We start from the raw sequence: 22,021 nt of genomic DNA, 5'->3' as shown, positions 1-22,021 counted from the left end.
AAATGTTAGCACTTGAAACATTAAGCAATTAAAAAGCTTTCAAGACACATCAGCTTAAGAAAAAAGGAAAAAATTATTGCTCCTTCAAAAATAAAACAGATTATTTGTGCTTAATTGTTTGCACTTAATGTCACTTGCAAAGCAGGTGCAGAAGTATAATATCATAAAGGGCTGTGCATTTTATTTTTGCTCCAGATTGTTACTTACAGGAGCCCAAAAACGTTACTTTGAAAAATTATCAATTTACTGTGACAGATATGCTGAACAAATTCCAGTAACCTTTGTGCTTGGTAAGTATAGGTCACACGCAGATTGCAGCCACACAGCTGTCTCCGTTAGGATGACACCGATGACTCTGCATGGGAGTGTTTCCAAGCTGAGAGGCATGCCTGAAAAGCCACCGCTTGCAGTAGAACCAGAATCATCCATAAGGTTTGCCTTCACGGCTGCTTTTGCTAAATTAACACCAAACAAGTTTGAGGAAATAATCTGCTATTGGACATTTAAGCTTTCTCTTCACTAACTCTCCATTTTTGCAGTCAATATTTGAGATCTAATACCCACTTACAGGGTGCTTAGGCATTGCCAGGCACAAATGACATTTTTTTCTGGAAGGCAAAATCAGAAGATATGGATAATAACATATTTTTGTCCTCCAACCTCTAAAAAGGCTAAAATTCAGCTAAAAGCATCAGTGTCACCAACATGTCTGCTGTAATGCTTTATAATTTCCTGTTATTCTACAGGGTTTTATGTTACTCTGGTAGTAAACCGATGGTGGAACCAGTTTGTGAATTTGCCCTGGCCAGACAGGCTAATGTTCCTCATCTCCAGCAGTGTTCATGGAAGTGACGAGCACGGGCGCCTGCTTAGAAGGACGCTGATGCGTTACGTCAATCTCACCTCCCTGCTCATCTTTCGCTCGGTGAGCACTGCTGTGTACAAAAGGTTTCCCACAATGGACCACGTGGTTGAAGCAGGTACTACGAATGGCTTTTCCTTCCATAGGCTTTTCTCAGCTGAGACAGGACCTCCAGAATTCCTTTGAAAATTCCTTATGTTTGTTTATTCACTCAAGAAACATTTAGTGGTCGGGCACAGTGGCTCACGCCTGTAATCCCAACACTTTGGAAGGTCGAGGTGGGTGGATCACCTGAGGTCAGGAGTTTGAGACCAACCTGGCCAACATGGCGAAACCCCATCTCTACTAAAAATAGAAAAAATTAGCCGGCCGTGGTGGCATGTGCCTATAATCCCAGCTACTGGGGAGGCTGAGGCACGAGAATCACTTGAACCCAGGAGGCAGAGGCAGAGGTTGCAGTGACCCGAGATTGCAGCACTGCACTTCAGCCTGGGCCACAAAGTCAGACCCTGTCTCAAAAAAAAAAAAAAGAAAAAAAGAGAGAGAGAAAGAAAGAAAAGGAAAGAAAAGAAAAAAGATAAAGAAACATTTATTGATTTCCTACTATGTGCCAGAAGCAAACTAAGAGACAAAGATGAATAAGACGTGATTCCTGCCCTCAAGTTTACTTCAGAGGTAGGGGAGAGAAAGTGGCAGATAGTAACGTTGCCTTAAGGTAAACATAATAATTATCATATTTATTTAAACAATCTGGCTGGGGGAGCTCTTTGGGAGGCCCAGGCGGGTGGATCACCTAAGTTCAGGAGTTCCAGATGAGCCTGGCCAACATGGCGAAACCCCGTCTCTACTAAAAATACAATAATTAGCTGGGCGTGCTGGCTCACGCCTGTAATTCCAGCTTTTCAGTAGGCTGAGGCAGGAGAATCGCTTGAACCTGGGAAGTGGAGGTTGCAATGAGTCGAGATCGTGCCATTGCATTCCACCCTGGGCAACAAGGTCCCCATCAGTCCCCAAAAAATAAAAAAATAAAAATAATCTGTCATATTAACTTACAGTTTTCTAGCACTATACGGTTTTGTCTCCTTTATAGCTATTTCGTTTGGACCTCAAGAAAACAAGAAAAAGGCAGAAAATAGATTCAGAAAGGTTACAACCTGCGCTGAATTACACAGCTGATCAGTGGAAAGGCCAGAATTAAAATTTACGCTCCAAACTCCTAAGTTAATACTTTCTAATCGATTCTGGTAGGAACCGGCAATGTCAATTTCATCTAGGCAGACACTGAGAGGTGATAGTCAAAAGCTGTTTTAGTGTGGACCTCTTGTCTCTTGTGCCTCAAAGGAGATGTAAATAGTTAAAGGATGATTCTCTTTGGTGTGTAAATATTTAGCAAAGAAGCTGTTAAGTCAGCCTTCGATAGGGCGAGGATTAAATGGATAATTCTCGGCACGTATGGATAAGAACCATGAGGTGATTCTCCATTCTCAATTTACATTGAGTCCAGTCTCACATTAGTTTGCAGTATTTAGTCTCCTTTCCTGAAATGTCCTGGAAAATAGATATTTTCGGATAATAGTTTTTGTTTGTTTTGGAGTTTTTGTTGGCTTTTTTTGTTGTTGTTTTTGTTTCGCCTTCTTAAATGGCTATTATAGATAGTGACTACTGAAGTCAAAATAAAACTGTAGAGATGAATGTCTACATTTCACATTTTATTTGAGAAGAAAGAACTCCAGTTTGAAGCATACACACAGACCAGATGGTATTCAGTACATCCAAAATACAAAGAGAAGTTTGGAGGTTTTATAAAAAGACAGAAATGTTACATATTGCTCTTTGAGAAAGTTCATTGGCACTAGTAAGTTTCTGGGGAGCTGGCAAGTTTTGACTGGTGAGCGATGGAGGTGGGTAAAATTAGTCTTCAAGTTGCAGCAGATCATTTCAGCAACTATAAAATTGGTTTCAGGTAATAGCAGGCAGTTTCAGCAACCAGGCCTGCAGAAAATTACTTTGTGTCTCGGCTGCTTTTTTTTTTTTTTTTTTTTTTTTTGAGACAGAGTCTTGCTCCGTGGCCAGGCTGGAGTGAAGTGGCGCGATCTTGGCTCACTGCAATCTCTGCCTCCTGGGTTCAAGCAATTCCCCTGCCTCAGCCTCCCAAGCAGCTGGGACTACAGGTGCACACCACCACACCGGGCTAAGTTTTTGTATTTTAGTAGAGATGGGTTTCACCATGTTGGCAGAATGGTCTCAATCTCTTGACCTGGTGATCCACCCACCTCGGCCTCCTAAAGTGCTGGGATTACAGGTGTGATGCCCGGCCTCAACTGCTTTTTCCTGATGGCTTCTTGACTCTGTTTTATTGGGTATGACAAGAATGACCCAATTCTATTATCAACTTTCACAATGATTAAGAACACGAAGTAAGGGTTTGAAACCTTATCTCACAGCTTACTAGCTGCATGACTTTGTCTGAGGTAGTTAACCATTCTGTTCCTTAGTTTCCTAATCCATAAAATGGACTTAAAGTAACTTATAATAGCACCTACCTCATATACCCCATAGGCTTGTTATGAGGATTTAAAAAGTTCGTATTTGCAAAATGTTTAGAGCATTGCTGGCACACAGTAAGTGCTGCATGATTTCTTGCCATTGTAATGAAATTATATCTCGAACAACAGCACAACATAGCACTCTAGCCGCTTTAGAAGAGGTTGCGAATGTCAAGGTGGAAATAAGGCAGAAGGGGTGTAGGTGACATTGTTAGAGATGCAGAGTGAGATGTGAGAAAGTAATGGGTGCGAGGAGCTGGTTAAGGGGGATTCAGGGGGCGGGTCTGAAGGCCTGGCACATGCACAGGTATATGATAATATAAAATCAGTAGGAACTTTAAAAAACATTAATTGCCATCCTTCCTCCAAATATGAAAGTAGAATACTGTTTCAGAATGACCCAGTTAAAAATACTACTAGACAACTCAATTTTATCTTACCTTAATGTCTCCAGGAACAAATAGATTAAGAATTACCACCTCTAAGAAAGACCTAAAAACAAACAAGAAATGTATGACCTATTCCAAGTTGCTGAGCTAAAGTTTACTTGGATGAACAGAGGTGATATTTCTCCAGTTCTGACGCATCCTTGAAATGAAGAGAGTGCATTCTGACGGGAATCAGATGCCGGGTCCAATCCTCAAAGCAAATCTCATCTTAGTGTCACCTTCATATTAAAAGCACATAGGGAAGAAGCCAGGTTGGCTGGCAATGGAGAGGTCTCTGGGGCCTCTGGTCAGACATGAGCTCAGAGGACTGAGCTGTGCTCAGGTCTGAGGGGAAAGTAGATATAGGGAGGCAAATAGGAAAATGACGTGATTTCATTTCCTTTGAGTGTATTCTTCAGAATACCAAGGCCCACTCCCTCTCAAACTTGTACAGATGTCTGCCACGTACTTGCACTCTGACTTCTCCCTTTCCAAGGCATGTGGAATACTGAAATACTTATATCTCTTCAGCTACCAATGTTTCTGCCATTCCAAGGGAATCTCAGAATGAGTCCTTCACTTCTGGATGTACATTTAAACTAGTCTCTAGGAGTGGTCCACAGACCCACAGGCCCTCTACATCTTGAATAACTTGAGTTTATGTATTTAAAATGTATATTCCTGGGTCCTACTCACATCAGGCCCTCTGAATTTTTATAGAACCTAATAGAACCTTTGGATGTACGGCCTAGGAATCTGCAGTGAAACATGCTCCTGTGTTGGTTTTTTTAGTACCCCAAAGCTTGAGAAGTATTGCATCTTTTCTGGGATGCTTATTTTTTAAACCCTTTTTCTTACTTCTGGGGCAAAAGGCTTTGGCAACCACCAACTCAACGATAATAAAGCAGCAGTAATTAAGAAAGGATGGATTGGAGGTTTCAGCTTGAGGTTCCTGAATTACAAAGAAGAGCTTTGAGGAAGCAGTCTGATGGGAGGGAGGCTACTGTATAAGGGATTTGAATTCCACCTGCTTGGATGTAACAAGCATTGTTCTGACTTAAACTTTTTGGTTGGTCTGTCTGAAGTGGATGAAGGGAGAAGAGAACTGACAGAGGAGCTCTGATGAGGTGAAAGCCTTTCCAAGGGTCCTGTGACACGATCAACGATTATCTCAGTGAGAAGGTCCCAGTTGCTCTCATTAATTCCTACGTATGTTCTCAAAAGGCAGAAAAGGGGTAGTGGGTACAGCTAGTCCCCACAAGAATATATTGTGCTTCTGGTAAGTAATTTTGAAGATAACTACTGTCCTCTCCTGATGCTTGTAAATACTGGATAAGATGTTTTGATTCAGTATGAGACCATACTATACGCATGCATTGTGTGTTACGCGGCAGGGCAAAGGTTCCAAGCCACTATCCTCTAAGCCAGGAGAGACGCTTCAGAGGCCTGTCTTACTGGCTGCCCCAGGCCGGCACCCCCTGTCACCGGCAGTGCTGACTCATTGAACTTCCTGCTGCTTTCCCCAGCAGAGAGGGCTGACTCAGAGTCTACACATGGGGTCCACTTCCAAGTTCTTCCAACTGGGCATATGCCTCCGCCACTCTCTGACTGTCCTTTGCCTGTGCCAAGGTTTCTGGGAAGAACAGGAAGTTCAGGGATGGCGGAAAATGTTTGGCAGATCCCCTGAGTCCAAAGCCAGGGCACCTGCTCCTGCCTGAGGGCAGAGAAGACTGGTAAGAAAAGCACTGAGGGCCCCAAAGGGGTGGAGACAAGGTTAAGGGCATGAAGGACCTTCTTGTCAGTTGTATTCTCTACATAAAATCACCTGTAAGAGAAAGTACATGTTCTCACACTTCAGGGTGCATTAGATATTGTTAAAATCAATATTGCTAAAAATTTAGATCCCACGATACCACTCCCAGAGATTCTGACTCAGTAGGTCTGGAATGGGCTCCAGGAATCCGTGTGTTGAACAAACTCCTGGAGACTCTGAGGCTGGTGGTCCCTGGCTTGCACTCTGGGAAGCAATGGGCTTTGAGGCAATCGGTTTCCCTCCAGCTTCTCTTTCTTCTGCGAGGGTTTTTGCCTACATAGATTCAGTGCTGGACAGAAGGAAATAATCGAGAGGGCCAAGAGTGAGGACCAGCACCTCCTTCTGAAGCATCTGGCAATTCCTTGGCTGGAGCTGGACAAGCTAGGTCACATACCTGCTCATCCTTGAACTTTCCTTGCTTTTAAGTTGGACAGTCAAGTTACATTATTCTGAAAAATAAAAAGACCAAAATGCATGCTGCTGGGGAAATATATATAATTTGATGCTACAGGTTAAATTTCTCAAATTAAAAATAAAGTTTTTATTTCTGCTTATATGAAAAAAAAATACAACAGTAGAATTCAGAATAATGTCTATTATGCTGAAAAGTCCCTGAACTGGTCTGTGATCAATTATTTATCAGAGATACTGCAACAGCCTCTGTTACTTTTGCCTATTGGCTACAAATCTGCTCTGGAAAATTCCAGTCATTCCAATCACCTGCCCTGGGAGATGTCACTCATTCCAAGTCAAGTCAGACGCACAATTCCAGATCTTGGCTGAGTCAGGTGATGACCTTAGTTGTGTGCATATAGTATGGTCTCATACTGAATCAAAACATCTTATCTAGTATTTACAAGCGTCAGGAGAGGAAAGTAGTCATCTTCAAAATTACTTACCTACCAGAAGCACAATGATACATAATAGGAAATTATATACGTTCCTCTTAAAGAAACATTACCAAGCTGATGCTAGATCTATTACGCCTTTGCTCATGCAACAAAGGTTTATTGTGTGTACAATATATGCCAGGCACTGTGCTGGGCACTGGGAATATCCTTGTAAGCAGAACAAATATGGTCCCCATCCTCATGGATTAGTAAAGTTTACTACAAATCTTATCTTAAATTAATCATTGTCGTAAACAAGCACAAATGTATTTACAGTTAAACTTTACATCTCTGCATTGCAGTTCTTTCTCTCTAAAATAAATAGTTTCTGTCTGTATTTAGTAGTTCATAAGAGTAGTTACAAGACAGTAGCCTCTGAGGAAAAAACACCCTTTAATTTTCTTAAAGCCTTGGAGTCTTTTTTTTTTTTTTTTGGAGACAGGTTCTCATTCAGTTGCCCAAGCTAGAGTGCAGTAGCACGGTCATAGCTTACAGTAACCTCAAACTTCTGGGCTCAAGCCATCCTCCTGCCTCAGCCTTTTGAGCAACTAGGACTACAGATGTGCACCACTGTGCCTGACCAATTTATTTGTTTATTTATTTTAATTCTTTTTTTTTGATATGGAGTCTCACTATATTGCCTATGCTGGTCTTGAACTCCTGGCCTCAAGCAATCCTCCCACCAAGGCCTCCCAAAGGGCTGGGATTTCTGGCGTGAGCCACCACACCTGGCCTGCCCTGGAATCTTAATGTAAAGTTTCTTGACTGTCTTCTCTGACTACAGGGAGTCTAATGAGACGCCACTGGAATTGTTAGTGACACTTATGGTTAACAGACATTAATATAACCAAGCAAGCCACCAGTTGTCAATGGATGTTGAGATAAAAGTTCTAACTTCAGATGCTCTGGCTATAAGGCTAGCCCTATAACTGGAACTCAGGTCTGGGTCACTTACTGCTGAAAAGCCAAACAACTCAAGAACTTTGGTAAAAGGAATGTTAGCTTTATTCGAGAAGTCAGTAACCAGGGGAAGGCAGTGAACTAGAGTTGAAAGGCCACCTTTCAGAATTGTGCCTCTAGGTAAAGAGTTTTTAAGGGAAATTAAGAGAAATGAAGATCAAAACCGTCTTGTGAAATGTAAGCAGTTTCAGTCAGCTGGGCAGTTAATCATTGCTTTCTTGGTGAAAGTTTTGTGACATTCTGCAGGTGCCATCAGCCTATTCTTACAGGCTAGTCAGCCCATTCCCAGAGCTGTTGGTCAATGTATTTTCTTTTTCTTTCTTTCCTTTCTCTCTCTTTCTCTCTCTTCCTTCCTCCCTCCCTCCCTCCCTCCCTCCCTCCCTTCCTCCCTCTCTTCCTCCCTTCTTTCTTTCTTTCTCTCTTTCTTTCTTTCTTTCTTCCTTTCTTTCTTTCTTTCTCTCTCTCTCTCTCTCTCTCTCTCTCTCTCTCTCTCTTTCTTTCTCTCCACAGAATCTTGCTGTGTTGCCCAGGCTGGAGTGTAGTGTTGTAGTCCTGGCTCACTGCAACCTCTGCCTCCCCAGTTCAAGTGCTTCTCCTGCCTCAGCTGCCCAAGTAGCTGGGATTACAGGCACATGCCACTACACCCAGCTAATTTTTGTATTTTTAGTAGAGACAGGGTTTCACCATGTTGGCCAGGCTGGTCTCGAACTCCTGGCCTCAAGTGATCCCCCACCTCGGCCTCTCAAAGTGCTGGGATTATAGGCATGAGCCACCGAGCCCAGCCAGAATATTTTATTTTATCGCTGTTGAAAGTTCTGTTTTCTTGAGGCTGTTTTTTGGGACTAATCTACAAACTCAAGGAAAACAATAATATTATTCAAACAAGCAAGCTTTTCTCTAACATGGAATTAATACTGTTAGAACCACATTTGCGTTTCTGGCACAGATAGATCATTTAATCTGTGATCTTCTCTTCTCTCACTAAGTAAACTAAAATGACTTTTGTATAACATATTATGTAACATTCACAAAATTAATTGAATCTGGTATAACATTTCTGCCCCGGGTGGCTGTTTTTTGTTTTTTGTTTTTTGTTTTTTCCCTGATGCATTACACAGCTCTGGGGCTCCTTGGTCTCTGACTCTCCACTGCCTTGTGTTATAAGAATGAGAGCCAAGGGAATGGTAGTATTCACAGCTGTGCCAGTTTTTCCTCTGTTGGCTGAACTTTTAGAGGCTGAGTAAGTCACCCCTCTGTAGTCTCACATGATGACGTCGGAACAGACAAAATGTCATCCTGTGAGTGAAACTTGAATCACCTATGTGTACTTGCTCTGCACATGAGAGAAAGTGCATGCAGAACTAGCCCTTCTTGGATTAATAGCATGGATAGTCTCGGTGGGTCAGTGTTTGAAGGTTCCCCCACATTTCTGTTTTAGGAGTTAAGTAAAGGTTATCCACTCAGTGTTTCTCAAAGTATGGTTGCAGACCACATTCACCGAATTAGCAAGGGCGCTTCTTTAAACCGCAGGTTCCTAGGCAACCTAGGGAATCAGATCTAGGGCTTAGGACCTAGAAATTGACATTTTAAACAGGCTCCCTAGAAGCACTGCAGATGTTTGACCCAGACTGAGAAGGCCGAAATGATCAACATGAGGGCAGTTGTTCAACCTAAACTTTGCTGCATGTTGGAATCTCTGGTGATCTTTTAAAAATTCAGATGCCTGACTCCCATTCTCAGATATTAGGATTCATTAGGTATGTAGAGCAACCTGGGCATCAGGATTTTTCAAAACTCCCCAGACCATTGTAATGTATAGCAGAGTTTAGGAACAGCTGCACTAGAACACATCAATTAATTCCTCCAATTTCATCTGCAAATTGCCTCAGATCTATTCTACCCAGGGCAAATAAAATTCTGGGCCACTATGCAGATGAGGATTTAAAAGCACTGATTTCTTTGTATGTTATTTCTTGTATGTGATTATGGAGAAGGCAGTGAATTACCAAATGGGATACTAATTTAGGGACAAGGATATGGGTAACTAGAGATTTGCTCATATCAATATAATAGAGGAGTGTCTGTCTCTGTTCCTTACTGCTACTCCCAGAAACTGATTTTACTCCACTGTATCCTATTTCAGACTTTTCCAGCTATGGTTTGTAACTCATTATGGGATTCTTAAATCAGGTTAATGGCTTGTAACCAGCATTTTTAGTGGAATGGAATGGAGAAGAATAGAATAGAATAGAATAGAATAGAATAGAATAGAATAGAATAGAATAGAATAGAATAGAATAGAATAGAATAGAATAGCAGAAAGCACATCATGCGCATGCGGCAGGGCTAATAACTGTTTCGTGAACAACATATATCTTACTGTGGTTCATGGTAAACAAACAAACAAACAAAAAACCTGGTTGGCATCCTGCCCTGCATGATGTTGTTGCAATGTGATTTCATTCCTCTCTCAATCTCATTTTGCTCCCCCCTTGATTTTCCCAATTGACAGGGATTTCTAAACCTCTTCCATTGAATGGAAAGGACAGCTGTAACTGAAGTTGGTGGCTTCATTCCATTCATTTGGAAAACACAGAGATAAAAACAAGCCAGGCACGTTGCACTCTTCCTGAAAAAGTGTCATCCCTTGGAGAAGGGCTCAGATGCTGAATGCACAACTTTCTCTTTCAGAAAGAACTGGCATCAAACCCATTCTGCCTTCAAGTTTTGAGATGCAGAGCTTTTAGTTCCTCTGCTAATAGAGCCTCGTCTGAATACTCTGCTTGAAAGGCAAAAGACATCTGCCTCAACTTCAATCAAGGAAAAATAGACCAACTGTACAGCAGGCAGAATTTATGATGACTGGAATTTTGTCTATCAATGGATGTAATTAATCCTTTGGCTTGAGGGCAATAAAATTTTGTCTTAAAGTAGCAGATCCTGCTCCATCAAACCACAACTCAACAGAGAGTAAATGCAAACATGTATCTATATTGAGAGATAGATTTTACTCTGATTAGAAAGACGAAGGAAGGTTTTGGGGATAAACAATAAGAAATTGCTGAGCAGAGCTGAGCCAGCCAGAAGGAAGAGCGATAGCAAGAGAAACTGTAGGCAGATGCAACGGCAGGATAAAATAGCTATGCCAGGGGTGTGATGGGGCCTGAGGAGAGCATGGCATGGAGACAGACACGTGCAGGGAACCAAGTGGTGGGAGGACAAGCCCACTGAGAGTGTTGCTGAACTGTAGCAGATCAGTAACTATCATTAGCATAGCCTCAGCAATGGCAATAATGATCATATTCTGGAAAAAAAATTGGTCTCTGCTTAAAATGGCTTGAAGTCCTGATAAGGGTGACATTCCGTTTCATAACAAATACTTTTGGAATGGACTTGACCAACAATCTAGAGATTTTCTTTCAGTTGACCAACTTTGATTTCCAAAGGTGTTACTTTTGTGAACCCCAAAATCTGAGACAGGTCTCGGTGAGTTTAGAAAGTTTATTTTGCCAAGGTTGAGGATGTGTACCCATGACACAGCCTCAGGTGGTCCTGATGACATGTGCCCAAAGTAGTCAGAACAGTTTGGTTTCATACATCGTAGGAAGACATGAGACATCGATCAACATATGTGACATAAACATTGGTTCAGTCTGGAAAAGCAGGGGACAACTCAAAGTGGGGAGGGGGCTTCCAGGTCATAGGTAGATAAAAGACAAATGGTTGCATTCTTCTGGGTTTCTGATTAGCCTCTCAAAAGGAGGCAATCAGATATGCATTTATCTCAGTGAGCGGAGCAATGACTTTAATAGAATGGGAGGCAGGTCGTAAGCAGTTCCCAACTTGACTTTTCCCTTTAGCTTAGTGATTCTGGGGACCCAAGATATTTTCCTTTCACACTTTGGATAAATATGATATGTGACCCTGCAAGGAATAACGAAAATTATTCTGCTTATATATTCTTAGAGGATACATTAATGTCTCAGTGATTGTCATTCATCTTTCACAGCACCTAGCAAAATACTCAAAAAAGTTGTGCTAAAAACAAAATCACCAGCTCTTCTTGCTCTACTTGTCCTCTTTATATCTCTTGCTTTAGTGTTTGCACCAAATAAACCCTCACTCTGCATATTTGCCTTCTGCGTAGAAGCTAAGAAAGGACTTGCTAGCACAATTTGATCCATACTTCTGAATAAAAAATAACCAGAGATAAAGTTATTCTTTGGTCAAATGATAGAATGAAGCCAGTATATAAACGGGATCATTTTTGAAAATTGTACTCTAGGTCTCAAGAATATCACTGTTAGACAATTGATATGGGATATGTGAGAACAGGCTACACAGCAAGTCTTTAAGCATAAAGCCAAGACAGATCAAGTTTATTAACTTCATCCAATGAGAACTGGCCAGGCATAGTGGCACATGGCTGTAATCCCAGCACTTTGGGAGGCCAAGGCAGGCAGATCACTTGAGCCCAGGAAGTTCAAGACCTGCCTGGGCAACATGGTGAAACCCAGTCTCTACAAAAATACAAACTTAGCCAGGCATAGTGGCGTGTGCCTGTAGACCCAGCTACTCAGGAGGCAGAGGTGGAAGAACTGCTTGAGCTCAGGAGGCTGAGGCTGCAGTGAGCCAAAGATCACACCACTGCACTCCAGTCTGGATCACAGAGCGAGACTCTGTCCCATAAAAAATTGAAAAAAATTGAAAAAAAAAAAAAAAGATTTAATCATGCTCTGCAATTCTTTAAAAAGCAAAAACAGATTTTTTAGATCGTGCAACAACTCTGAGATGCACTGAGCAACAAGAAGAGAATTACCAAGCTCATTTTTATTTTATACTTCCAGGGAGAGTGTCATTCTCCAGGCATGCAGAGAACCCTTCTAAGCTAGTATAAACAACCCGAGTGTTATCTAAAACTAGTCTCCTATTGGCAAATATTGGCTTTGTAGTTGTTACTTTGTTTATTTCAAATCCTGAATAAACAGAACCTTCAGTTAGTGGGACAGTGATTTTCAAACACCACTATATGTCAGAATTTTCTGCACAGCTTGGAAAACATGCAACTGCCTAGACCCAATTCTATTAAATCACCCAGGAAGACTTAAAAGAATGCTGATGCCTGGCCTCATCCTAGATTGATTGAATCAGAATCTCTAACAATATAAGACCTAGCCATTGGTTTTTTTTTTTTTTTTTTGAGACTCTGTCTCATAAAAACTCTGTCGCCAGGCTGCAGTGCAATGGCACAATCTTGGCTCACTGCAACCTCCACCTCCAGGGTTCAAGCAATTCTCCTGCCTCAGCCTCCCAAGCAGCTGGGATTACAGGTCCCTGCCACTATGCCCGGCTTATTTTTGTATTTTTAGTAGAGAGTGGGTTTCGCCATGTTGGTCAGGCTGGTCTCGAACTCCTGACCTCAGGTGATCCACCCGCCTCAGCCTCCCAAAGTGCTGGGAATACAGGCGTGAGCCACCATGCCCGGCTACCATTGATATTTTCTAAAAGTACCCCTATGAGATTCTAAGGTGCAGACCTGGGTTGAGAACTCCTGCCCTACTGAGCCTGATTTAGTAGTCAGGGTCAGGGTCCAGGCCTCTCCATATTTAATAGATATCACAAGTGATTCAGGTCTATGGCCTTTGGATCTTATTCTTAAAACCAATGGCCTAGGTCACGTCAAAGATCTAGATAACGCCAAAGCTCTATAAATTGATGACTCTCAAAATGGGCATACCTCATTCCTCCTTTGACTTTTTTTTTTTTTTTTTTTTTTTTTACTGTAACACTATCTCTTAAATAAATTTTGGCCTGCATCATAAGGAGGGAGGATTATTTATTTATTTATTTATTTATTTATTTATTTATTTATTTATTTGAGATAAAGTCTTGCTATGTTGCCCAGGGTGGTCACAAACTCCTGGCTTAAGTAATCCTCCTGCCTGGGCCTCCCAAAGTGCTGGGATTATAGGCATGAGCCACTGCATCTGGCAAAAGGATTACCTTAAATAGGACAACCAGATTTGTTAACTGATTACAGATGGTTAAAGATAGAAAAATGTGTTATATTAGGGCAAAAGTTGATTTTCGTCTGAATGTAGTATCAGAATTCCATAAGCAAATGATTGCATTTCTGAGGAAAAAAACCCCAAAATTAATATCTAATAAAAACCAGTTTTAGAAATAAGTTTTAATTCAGAAAACAATATTTATATTAAATCATAATTAACATTTAAAAGCTACTTAAAGAGCTAAGGGGGTAGATAACAGGAGAGTCATTACAGCATTATATTTAGTAACAAAAAAATCAAAAACAACTTAAATGTCTTAAATGTCTATTCAAAAAGGAACTAGCTAAATATTATATACGATTAACAGTGTTAATATATAGAGAGCAGCCATTAAAAGAAATGCTGCTGCTCTCTATATATTAATTTTTTAAATCTTCAAGATATACCTGAAAAATAGAAGCAAATGGCGGACACATATGAAGTATAAAATCTTTTGTGTTTTTAAAAATAGGCCTGTATGAAAATCCATGAGATTTCTCTGGAAAGATACACAATAAACGGATCATCGTGATTTCCTCCAGGGAGGGAAACTTTGTGACTGGGAAAAGGAGACTTTCCCCACTAGCAGTCCTTTGGCCCTTTGGGATTTTTGTGCCATTTGAATTAGTCAATCTAAATTTCTAAAAAGAAAAGATCGGTCAGGCGGCAGCTCACGCCTGTAATCCCAGCACTTTGGGAGGCCGAGGTGGGTGGATCACCAGGTCAGGAGATTAAGACCATCCTGGCTAACACAATGAAACCCCGTCTCTACTAAAAATACAAAAAATTAGCCGGGTGTGGTGGCGGGCGCCTGTAGTCCCAGCTACTCGAGAGGCTGAGGCAGGAGAATGGCGTGAACCCGGGAGGCAGAGCTTGCAGTGAGCCAAGATCGCCACTGCACCCCAGCCTGGGTGACAGAGCGAGACTCCGTCTCAAAAAAAAAAAAAACAAAAAAAAAAAGATCAAGTGTAAACTACAAGTTTTAAAGTGCATCTTGTTGCAAACAAACCCTGGTATATAGTAGGCATTCAATAAATGTTTATTAAATAAATCTGTTACCTTATTCCTCTTCTATTATTCAGTCATTCAATCTCCTCTTCCCTTGGTGTTTAGGGGAGGGAGGAGGAGGCAGAGGATAACCAAAGTTTCACATAATATGCCTTAGTGCTTTGTGGGTGCTAAGTGTGTGCTAAGCATTATGTTAAATAACATCTTGACACATGTTCATCATCTCAGGTAATTCTACAACATCCTTGTGAAGCAAATATTATCTCTATTTTACAGATGAGAAAGTTGAGGCTTAGAGAGGTCACTGCAAGCCCAAGCAAATTGCATTTTATACACACACACACACACACACATATGCACGCATACACACATACACACACACACACACACAAAGAAACCCTTTTTTGGAGGGCGGGGAGACAGTCTCACTCTATCACCCAGGCTGGAGTGCAGTGGCAGGACCTCAGCTCACTGCAACCTCCGCTTCCCGAGTTCACACGATTTTCATGCCTGAGCCTCCCCAGTAGCTGAGATTACAGGTGTGCGTCACCATGCCCGGCTAATTTTTGTATTTTTAGTAGAGACAAGGTTTCACCATGTTGGCCAGGCTGGTGTTGAACTCCTGACCTCAAGCGATCCACCCACCTCGGCCTCCCAAAGTGCTGGGATTACAGGCGTGAGCCACTGCACCCAGCCACAAATAAACAATTTTAAAGTATGTGCAAAATGCTATGGGGACAATGAAGATGAATATACTCTTTGCCCTTCAAAAGGGTCATAGTAAGGGAAACATTTATGTGTAATATTACTGTGATGCAAGCCAAGAGCGAGTACCATGTGGGAACTTCAAAGGGAAGAGATCCCCCAGGAGAGAGAAAGAAGGACTCAAGGAAGGCTTCAGAGAGGAGAACCTCATTAAGCAGGACTTGGAAAGGAGAGATCAGGAGAAAAGTCATGTGAATCACATGTTCGGCACTATGCCAAGTGCTTTGTATACATTCTCATATCGTATTATTTTAATCATAACAATTCTAATCAAAACAATAAGTATTATGGTTCCCAACTTTAGATGCCTAAACCAAAACCTAAAGAAGAAATTTCCCCAAATGTTCTAGTTCACATGTAATGTCTCCTTACCTCCTGATGGCCTCCTCTATCAGGGATTTTATATAACTTGTGGGTGTGCATGTATATGTATGTGTGTGTGTGCTCACACACACACATTCCTTAACTCTAATATAAGTATAAACTACTTGAGGCAGGAAACTGTATTTCATATTTCTTTAATATCCCCTCATTATATGCTTACATATAGATGCTGAAATGTGGTAACATGTTAGTGTCAAACAGTCTGTATACCTACCCATTTTTATTTTTTTGTAAAGGTTTTATGACAGCAGATGAAAGGAAATTATTCAACCACCTCAAGTCTCCTCATCTGAAATACTGGGTTCCATTCATCTGGTTTGGAAACCTTGCAACTAAAGCCCGGAATGAAGGTAGAATCAGAGACAGTGTTGATCTGCAATCATTGATGACTGTAAGTATATCATAAATCACAAGAAAAAGGTGCTAATTAGAGACCAAGAGGGACCTGGATATAGCACATTAGACCAGGAAGAGTCAGCTTTGTTCAGTCCTGGTTCCGGAGGAACTGAAAAGATTGGAGCAGTGTCAGACCCCTCAACATGCAGGACAGAGGTGGTACACAGCTAAACTCGAGTTGCTTGGAAATGGTTCCTTGGAAGCTGCGTTTTAAACAGAATCATGCTTTGTAATAGGCTCTGTAAGAAAGTATTCCTTGATTGATTAGCCAAGGGTCGCCAACGGCTCGGAAAGCTGTGGTGCCCCTGTAGTATATTTGCCATCCCTGGCTCCAGGATTCTAGAAAAAAATCTGGAGGAGAAATAAAGCTCCCCAGCCAAATATTTCCCCAAAATTGGAATATCGCAACTTAAGCCAACCTTTCAGATACTCTAGTAAGTAAAATAGTATTTTCACTAAACAAAATAACCCCCCCAGAAAAAATTTTTATGTAAGGGCTGGATATATTGGTGCCATGACAATCCCCTCCCTGGATTAGGCTAACGGGAGTGAATTGTTTAAAAATAGCACCCAAATTAATGTGAACTCTTTTGCCTAGTCTTACATAATAACTTGTGTACAATAGATGAGAAAATCAAAGAATCCTGTCCTTCCTGCTTCAGAGATAGATTTTCTATCAATATGAGTGTTATAGTCTCCATTTGTGGGAGTAATTATATCTCTTTTCTAAGATCTACAGTAAGCATGTTTTAAAATGAGAGAAACAAAAAAAAAATTGCTTCCAGATTACCTACCAAAATCGATAAAAATTACTTATTTAAAATATTAGCAATTTCCTTCTCACCATGACTTTGGGCCAATATACACGTTGGAAATTATGGGTTCAATAGAATGTGGGGGGGGATATTTCTATGAAGGCCTTTTTTTTTTGGAAATAGTCTCAGTCTGTTGTCCAGGCTATATGCAGCACAGTGGCGCAATCATGGCTCACTGCAGCCTTGACCTCTTATACGCAAGTGATTCTCCCACCTCAGCCTCTAGAGTAACTGGGACAACAGGCACGTGACACCAAGCCTAGCTAATTTATCTACTTTTTCTAGAAACAACGTGTTTCTGTGTTGCCCAGGCTTATCTCAAACTCCTGGGCTCAAGCAATCCTCCTGCCTCGGCCTCCCAAAGTGCTGGGATTATAGGCATGAGCCACCATACCTGGCCATGACTTATTTTAATATTTTTTTAAATGTCCAAATGTACTCACCAATGAACTCATTGTTCCAATGATGTTCATTGATTGATTGTCATTTTTAGAACTTTCCTTTTGGAGTATCCTTGGGAACCAGTTTACTAGTCTTATAGTCAGTCCTGTAAAAGACATGCTCACATTCTGAATCCCAGTAAGTGCTTATTACCACACCTGTCATCTTAGTAAATCATGCCTGATCTGTTTCTGGCTTAGGAAATGAATCGATACCGCTCTTGGTGCAGCCTCTTATTCGGTTATGACTGGGTTGGGATTCCGCTGGTTTACACCCAGGTAAGAAATACTTTGCATGGAATTCTTTATTTCTACTTGTCCACCTTGGCACTGTAGCTTTGCTGTGGGAGGCCAGCACCGTCCCCTCACTCCGGTCTCTCTCTGTTCCAGGTTGTTACTCTTGCTGTCTATACCTTCTTCTTTGCGTGCCTGATTGGACGCCAGTTTTTGGATCCCACCAAAGGCTACGCAGGGCATGACTTGGATCTTTACATTCCAATCTTCACCCTCCTACAATTCTTCTTCTATGCAGGATGGCTCAAGGTAGCCAATGGTCTCAGGGCCCCACTTTGTAATCTGTTATGTTCCAGACTCTCCACACTGATCCTTTACTGAGTCTTTAGCAAATCATTCACGAGTGAGTCAAAGGTAGATCTAACATGTAATAGCTCAGCAATATTATTACTTTTCTGCCAGGGATTCAAGTGACAGGGATATACTCAGTACTGTCTGAAGCAGCTCATTTGTGCAAAGAGATTAGAATAACACTCTTTTATGGTTATTGATTTTCTTTTACGTCTCTGTGTATTCCCATTAGGATTACAATAGTGTAACTAAAGTAATAAGTGTACCTGCATTGATATTGTGTACCACAATAAGCAACTAGGCAGAGTAAAAGAGTCAACAAGAAGCCTTATAAATCAGACTTAACCATTAATATTGCAGTAGAATCTTGGTTCTGCTCAACTCTATAAATAGTTATTGCAGTTCCCTGAAATTCTGCTAGCTGTCCCACAACATTAAATGTACCCCATTTTCTTTTTTTTTTTTTTTTTCCTAAGACAGAGTCTTGCTCTGTTGCCCAGGCTGGAGTGCAGTGATGCAATCTAGGCTCACTACAACTTCCGCCTCCCGGGTTGAAGCAATTCTCCTACCTCAGCCTCCCAAGTAGCTGGGATTACAGGTGTGAGCCACCGTGCCCAGTCTAAATGTACCCCATTTTCAAAACCAGAACCGAGACTCAGAATTCCTCAGAATCAGAATCAGAAACACCAGAAATAATGACAACATCTGGTTTGCCAGGGAATTAAACAGGTTCAGGAGGTGAGAACGGCTTGCCTAACTATCTGTGTAGAATTTTCCTTGTTTCCCCTCCCTTCATCACCACCTCCTCAAATGTATGTGTGTAAATATCAGAGACCCGATTCTTCCATCACCTCTGTAAACTTCCAAATGGGAAGTATGTCATAGAAAAAAATCAATGACAATGGCTTCATTAAACTCATTGAAAGGCAATGATGGTATGAAGATGATATTCATAAAGTAGAATTTTCAAATGTTTGGCTTTCCAAAGAGCCATACGTTGTCGTGACCCGTTGAGGCCTTCAGGTTGCAGTGAAATTTTCCCTGCAAAAGTCTTTCATTTCATTAGTTTGAATCTTAACCAAAAAAAAAATATGTTGACATTTCCAATTATACTCCAAAGAGTAAAGGCATGTCCCTTACAAATGGCAAAAGCATTTTTAATCAGATTACCATGATTCTTAATTATTTCTACCTGCATAGGAGCAAGAACGCAGAAGAGACTAATGACTTTCATTTTCCATTAGAGGAAAAAGTAGAGTTTAGCTTTATAAAGACAAAATCACCGCAGTGGCCCAAATAATCATTCTCAAAAAGTAATTTTCTTCCTTTCCCGAGTTGCGCCAAGCTTTTTATTCTTTGTTTTGTGTCCATGTAAGGTGCTTGACCACCTGTAAAGAGCAAATAATGGTTCCTTCCTTCTGACATGCTTTCTAAAATATTTACATCCTTTTCCTTTATAAACTGTTTTAAAGTCCAGCGCAGTGGCTCATGCCTGTAACCCAAGCACTTTGAGAGACGGAGGTAGGAGGATTGCTCAGGAGTTCAAGAACAGCCTGGGCAACATGGCGAAACCCCATCTCTCCAAAAAAAAAAAACAAAAAACAAAAAAATTAGCAGGCATGGTGGCGCATGCCTGCAGTCCCAGCTACCGAGAAGGCTGAGGTGAAAGGGTCGCTTGAGCCTAGGAGGCCGAGGGTGCAGTGAGCCATGTTCACACCACTGCACTCCAGCCTAGGTAACAGAGCAAAACCCTGTGTAAAATAAAATAAAATAAAATAAATCTTAAAAGAAAAAATATTAAAAGGCACAATCTTAGCTCCATTAAAGGATAGGCAAACCTGCTGGGTGTGGTGGCATATGCCTATAATCCCAGCACTTTGGGAGGCTGAGGCAGGAAAATCGCTTGACCATGGGAGGCAGAGGTTGCGAGCCGAAATCACACCATTGTACTCCAGCCTGGGCAACAAGAGTGAAACTCCATCTCAGAAAGAAAGATAGGCAAACCTAAACACCAATGGGTTGTGCCTCCATTTCTAAACAGCTGTTCTATCTCAATGATTAGGATATTTATAAATCTTTTCAAAGTACAGAAAAGCCATCTTAACCTTATGAATAGTATATCATTCAGTTACTTGCTGGAAATGCAGCCCTAAGTGGAATAAAAGATATATTTTGAGATTGTCAATTCAGAAACATACATGCCATTTTGTCAGTTTAATGTAGACTATGATAATATATGCAGGACTGATTGCATAAAAATGAAAATCTGGATAGAATAAAAAAAGGTTTCAGAACTCAACCCTTAATTAATCTAAGTAAATCTCCAGGCAAGAAAGGGCAGATAGCCCTATGAAACTGGTGACAAGAACAACATAGATATCACTGTGAGGCTTGCTGATTCAGGACACAGACCTGCCTAAGGAAAGTCACTTAAAATAAGAGCCACATACTAAAATCCCCTGGGAGCTTTACCCAACACTGATGCCTGGGCTCAGTCAGCCTGGTTAAATCGGAATCTCTGCGGAAGGGACCCAGGCATCAGTTGGGTTTTTTTTAAGAGCTCCTCAGATGAGTTTAATGTGCAGCCAAGGTTGAAAAAAACTGCTCTAAGTATTAATACATTGACTTAAATCCTAAAAGTAGGTAGATTTTCCACTGAATAGTTTCAGAATCTAGAATATTGAGACTCTAAAAACTAATCACATGGTACCTTTATTTTACACATTTAAAATGTTTTTCCATCTAGACTCAATGTAAAATCTCCCTCTCCCCCAACTCTCTCCCTCTCTCTCTCTCTCTCTCACACACACAGGCATGCGCATATGTCCAGATAATAAAAACCAAGTGAAAATTTTCAACAAGGAAAATGATAGATAAGTTGTATTTGACATATAAACCTCTCATCAAGAAGGCTATTCAATTCAGGAATATGATAAGAATATTTAATATTGATCAAATATTCAAAGATATGCGACAATAGTTACCTAACATTTTCCCGGCAGGAAAACTAACTTACTGGATAAGGGTAAATCCTTTAGGGTAAAACTAAGTAAGCCTCAATTTCCAGCTTTAGGACTTACTAGCTCTCTGACTCATTTACTTCGCAGTTACGTTCAATAACTGTGAAAGCTGGGCCAGGCACAAGTGGCTCATGCCTGTAATCTCAACACTTTGGGAGGTCGAGGAGGGCAGAACACCTGAGCTCAGGGGTTCAAGACCAGCCTGGCCAACATGGTGAAACCCCATCTCTACTGAAAAAAATCCAAAAAAAATTAGCTGGATGTGATGGTGCTCACCTGTAGTCCCAGCTACTCAGAAGACTGAGGCAGGAGAATTGCTTGAACCTGGGAGGCAGAGTTTGCAGTGAGCCACGATTATGCCACTGCACTCCAGCCTGGGCAACAGGGCGAGACACTGTCTAAAAAAATAAAAATAAAAATAAATTGTGAAAGCCTCTTATATTATTTTCTTTCATTGTGATTTAAGTCTTTCTTTGCTGTTTAACCTTCTCCCTGTGTACATTTTGCCTTATTATCTGGGCCCTGTAAATTCCCTGAAAGCACAGCCTGTGTACCCTTCAGGGTGCCTTGCAAATAGTTGGTTCTCCTTCACTATTCACTCATTTGATTTGGCTCCTAAATCGGACATGGCTTCCCCTGATAGGGCCTGCATTGTCACCAGTTGGATGGACAGATCCATTTGGAGAGCATACCTACAAAGGTGCATCATTCATGGTTTGAGAATCATGTCTTGCTTGCTAATAAATATCTGGGTAGAACAATCTACTCCCCTCTACTCTTCATATTATGAAAGTCACAAAAGGAAGCAGAGAGGAAAATAGGAATCATCTCCAGATTCTATTCTTAGTTTTCACGGGTATCATGATGGATTTATTTTATGTTCAACTACAGGTAGCAGAGCAGCTTATCAACCCTTTTGGAGAAGATGATGATGATTTCGAAACTAACTGGTGCATTGACAGAAATTTGCAGGTTAGAGGAATTTTCTTTCTCTTTCAAATATTAATAATAAGTCACTTGTGATATTTCAAATCTAAGCAGATTTTAAATGCACGCCTC

The 22,021-nt window shown here is 41.1% G+C and overlaps 1 protein-coding gene across 8 annotated transcripts in view; it reads left to right on the top strand.

Annotated features, from left to right (window-relative positions):
- The window catches only part of BEST3 (bestrophin 3), a 47,886-nt gene that overhangs the window by 6,748 nt on the left and 19,117 nt on the right, over positions 1 to 22,021 (top strand). For 3 of the 8 annotated variants that reach the window (XM_011976622.1, XM_011976621.1, XM_011976620.1), the window contains 4 exons: positions 15,943 to 16,097; positions 17,559 to 17,636; positions 17,748 to 17,900; positions 21,854 to 21,934. In XM_011976622.1, the coding sequence (XP_011832012.1) occupies positions 15,943 to 16,097; positions 17,559 to 17,636; positions 17,748 to 17,900; positions 21,854 to 21,934 (467 nt within the window). Of the gene's footprint in view, positions 1 to 198; positions 291 to 746; positions 981 to 5,358; positions 5,570 to 10,190; positions 11,550 to 15,942; positions 16,098 to 17,558; positions 17,637 to 17,747; positions 17,901 to 21,853; positions 21,935 to 22,021 lie in introns of those variants that run through there. The other 5 variants (XM_011976625.1, XM_011976627.1, XM_011976623.1 and 2 more) reach the window with 4 other exon arrangements.

This window comes from Mandrillus leucophaeus, unplaced genomic scaffold (genome assembly GCF_000951045.1).
Source record: "Mandrillus leucophaeus isolate KB7577 unplaced genomic scaffold, Mleu.le_1.0 Scaffold169, whole genome shotgun sequence".
Classification (NCBI taxonomy): Eukaryota; Metazoa; Chordata; class Mammalia; order Primates; family Cercopithecidae; genus Mandrillus; species Mandrillus leucophaeus.
Note: the sequence above shows the minus strand (reverse complement) of the source record. Positions and strands in the feature narration are given on the sequence as shown.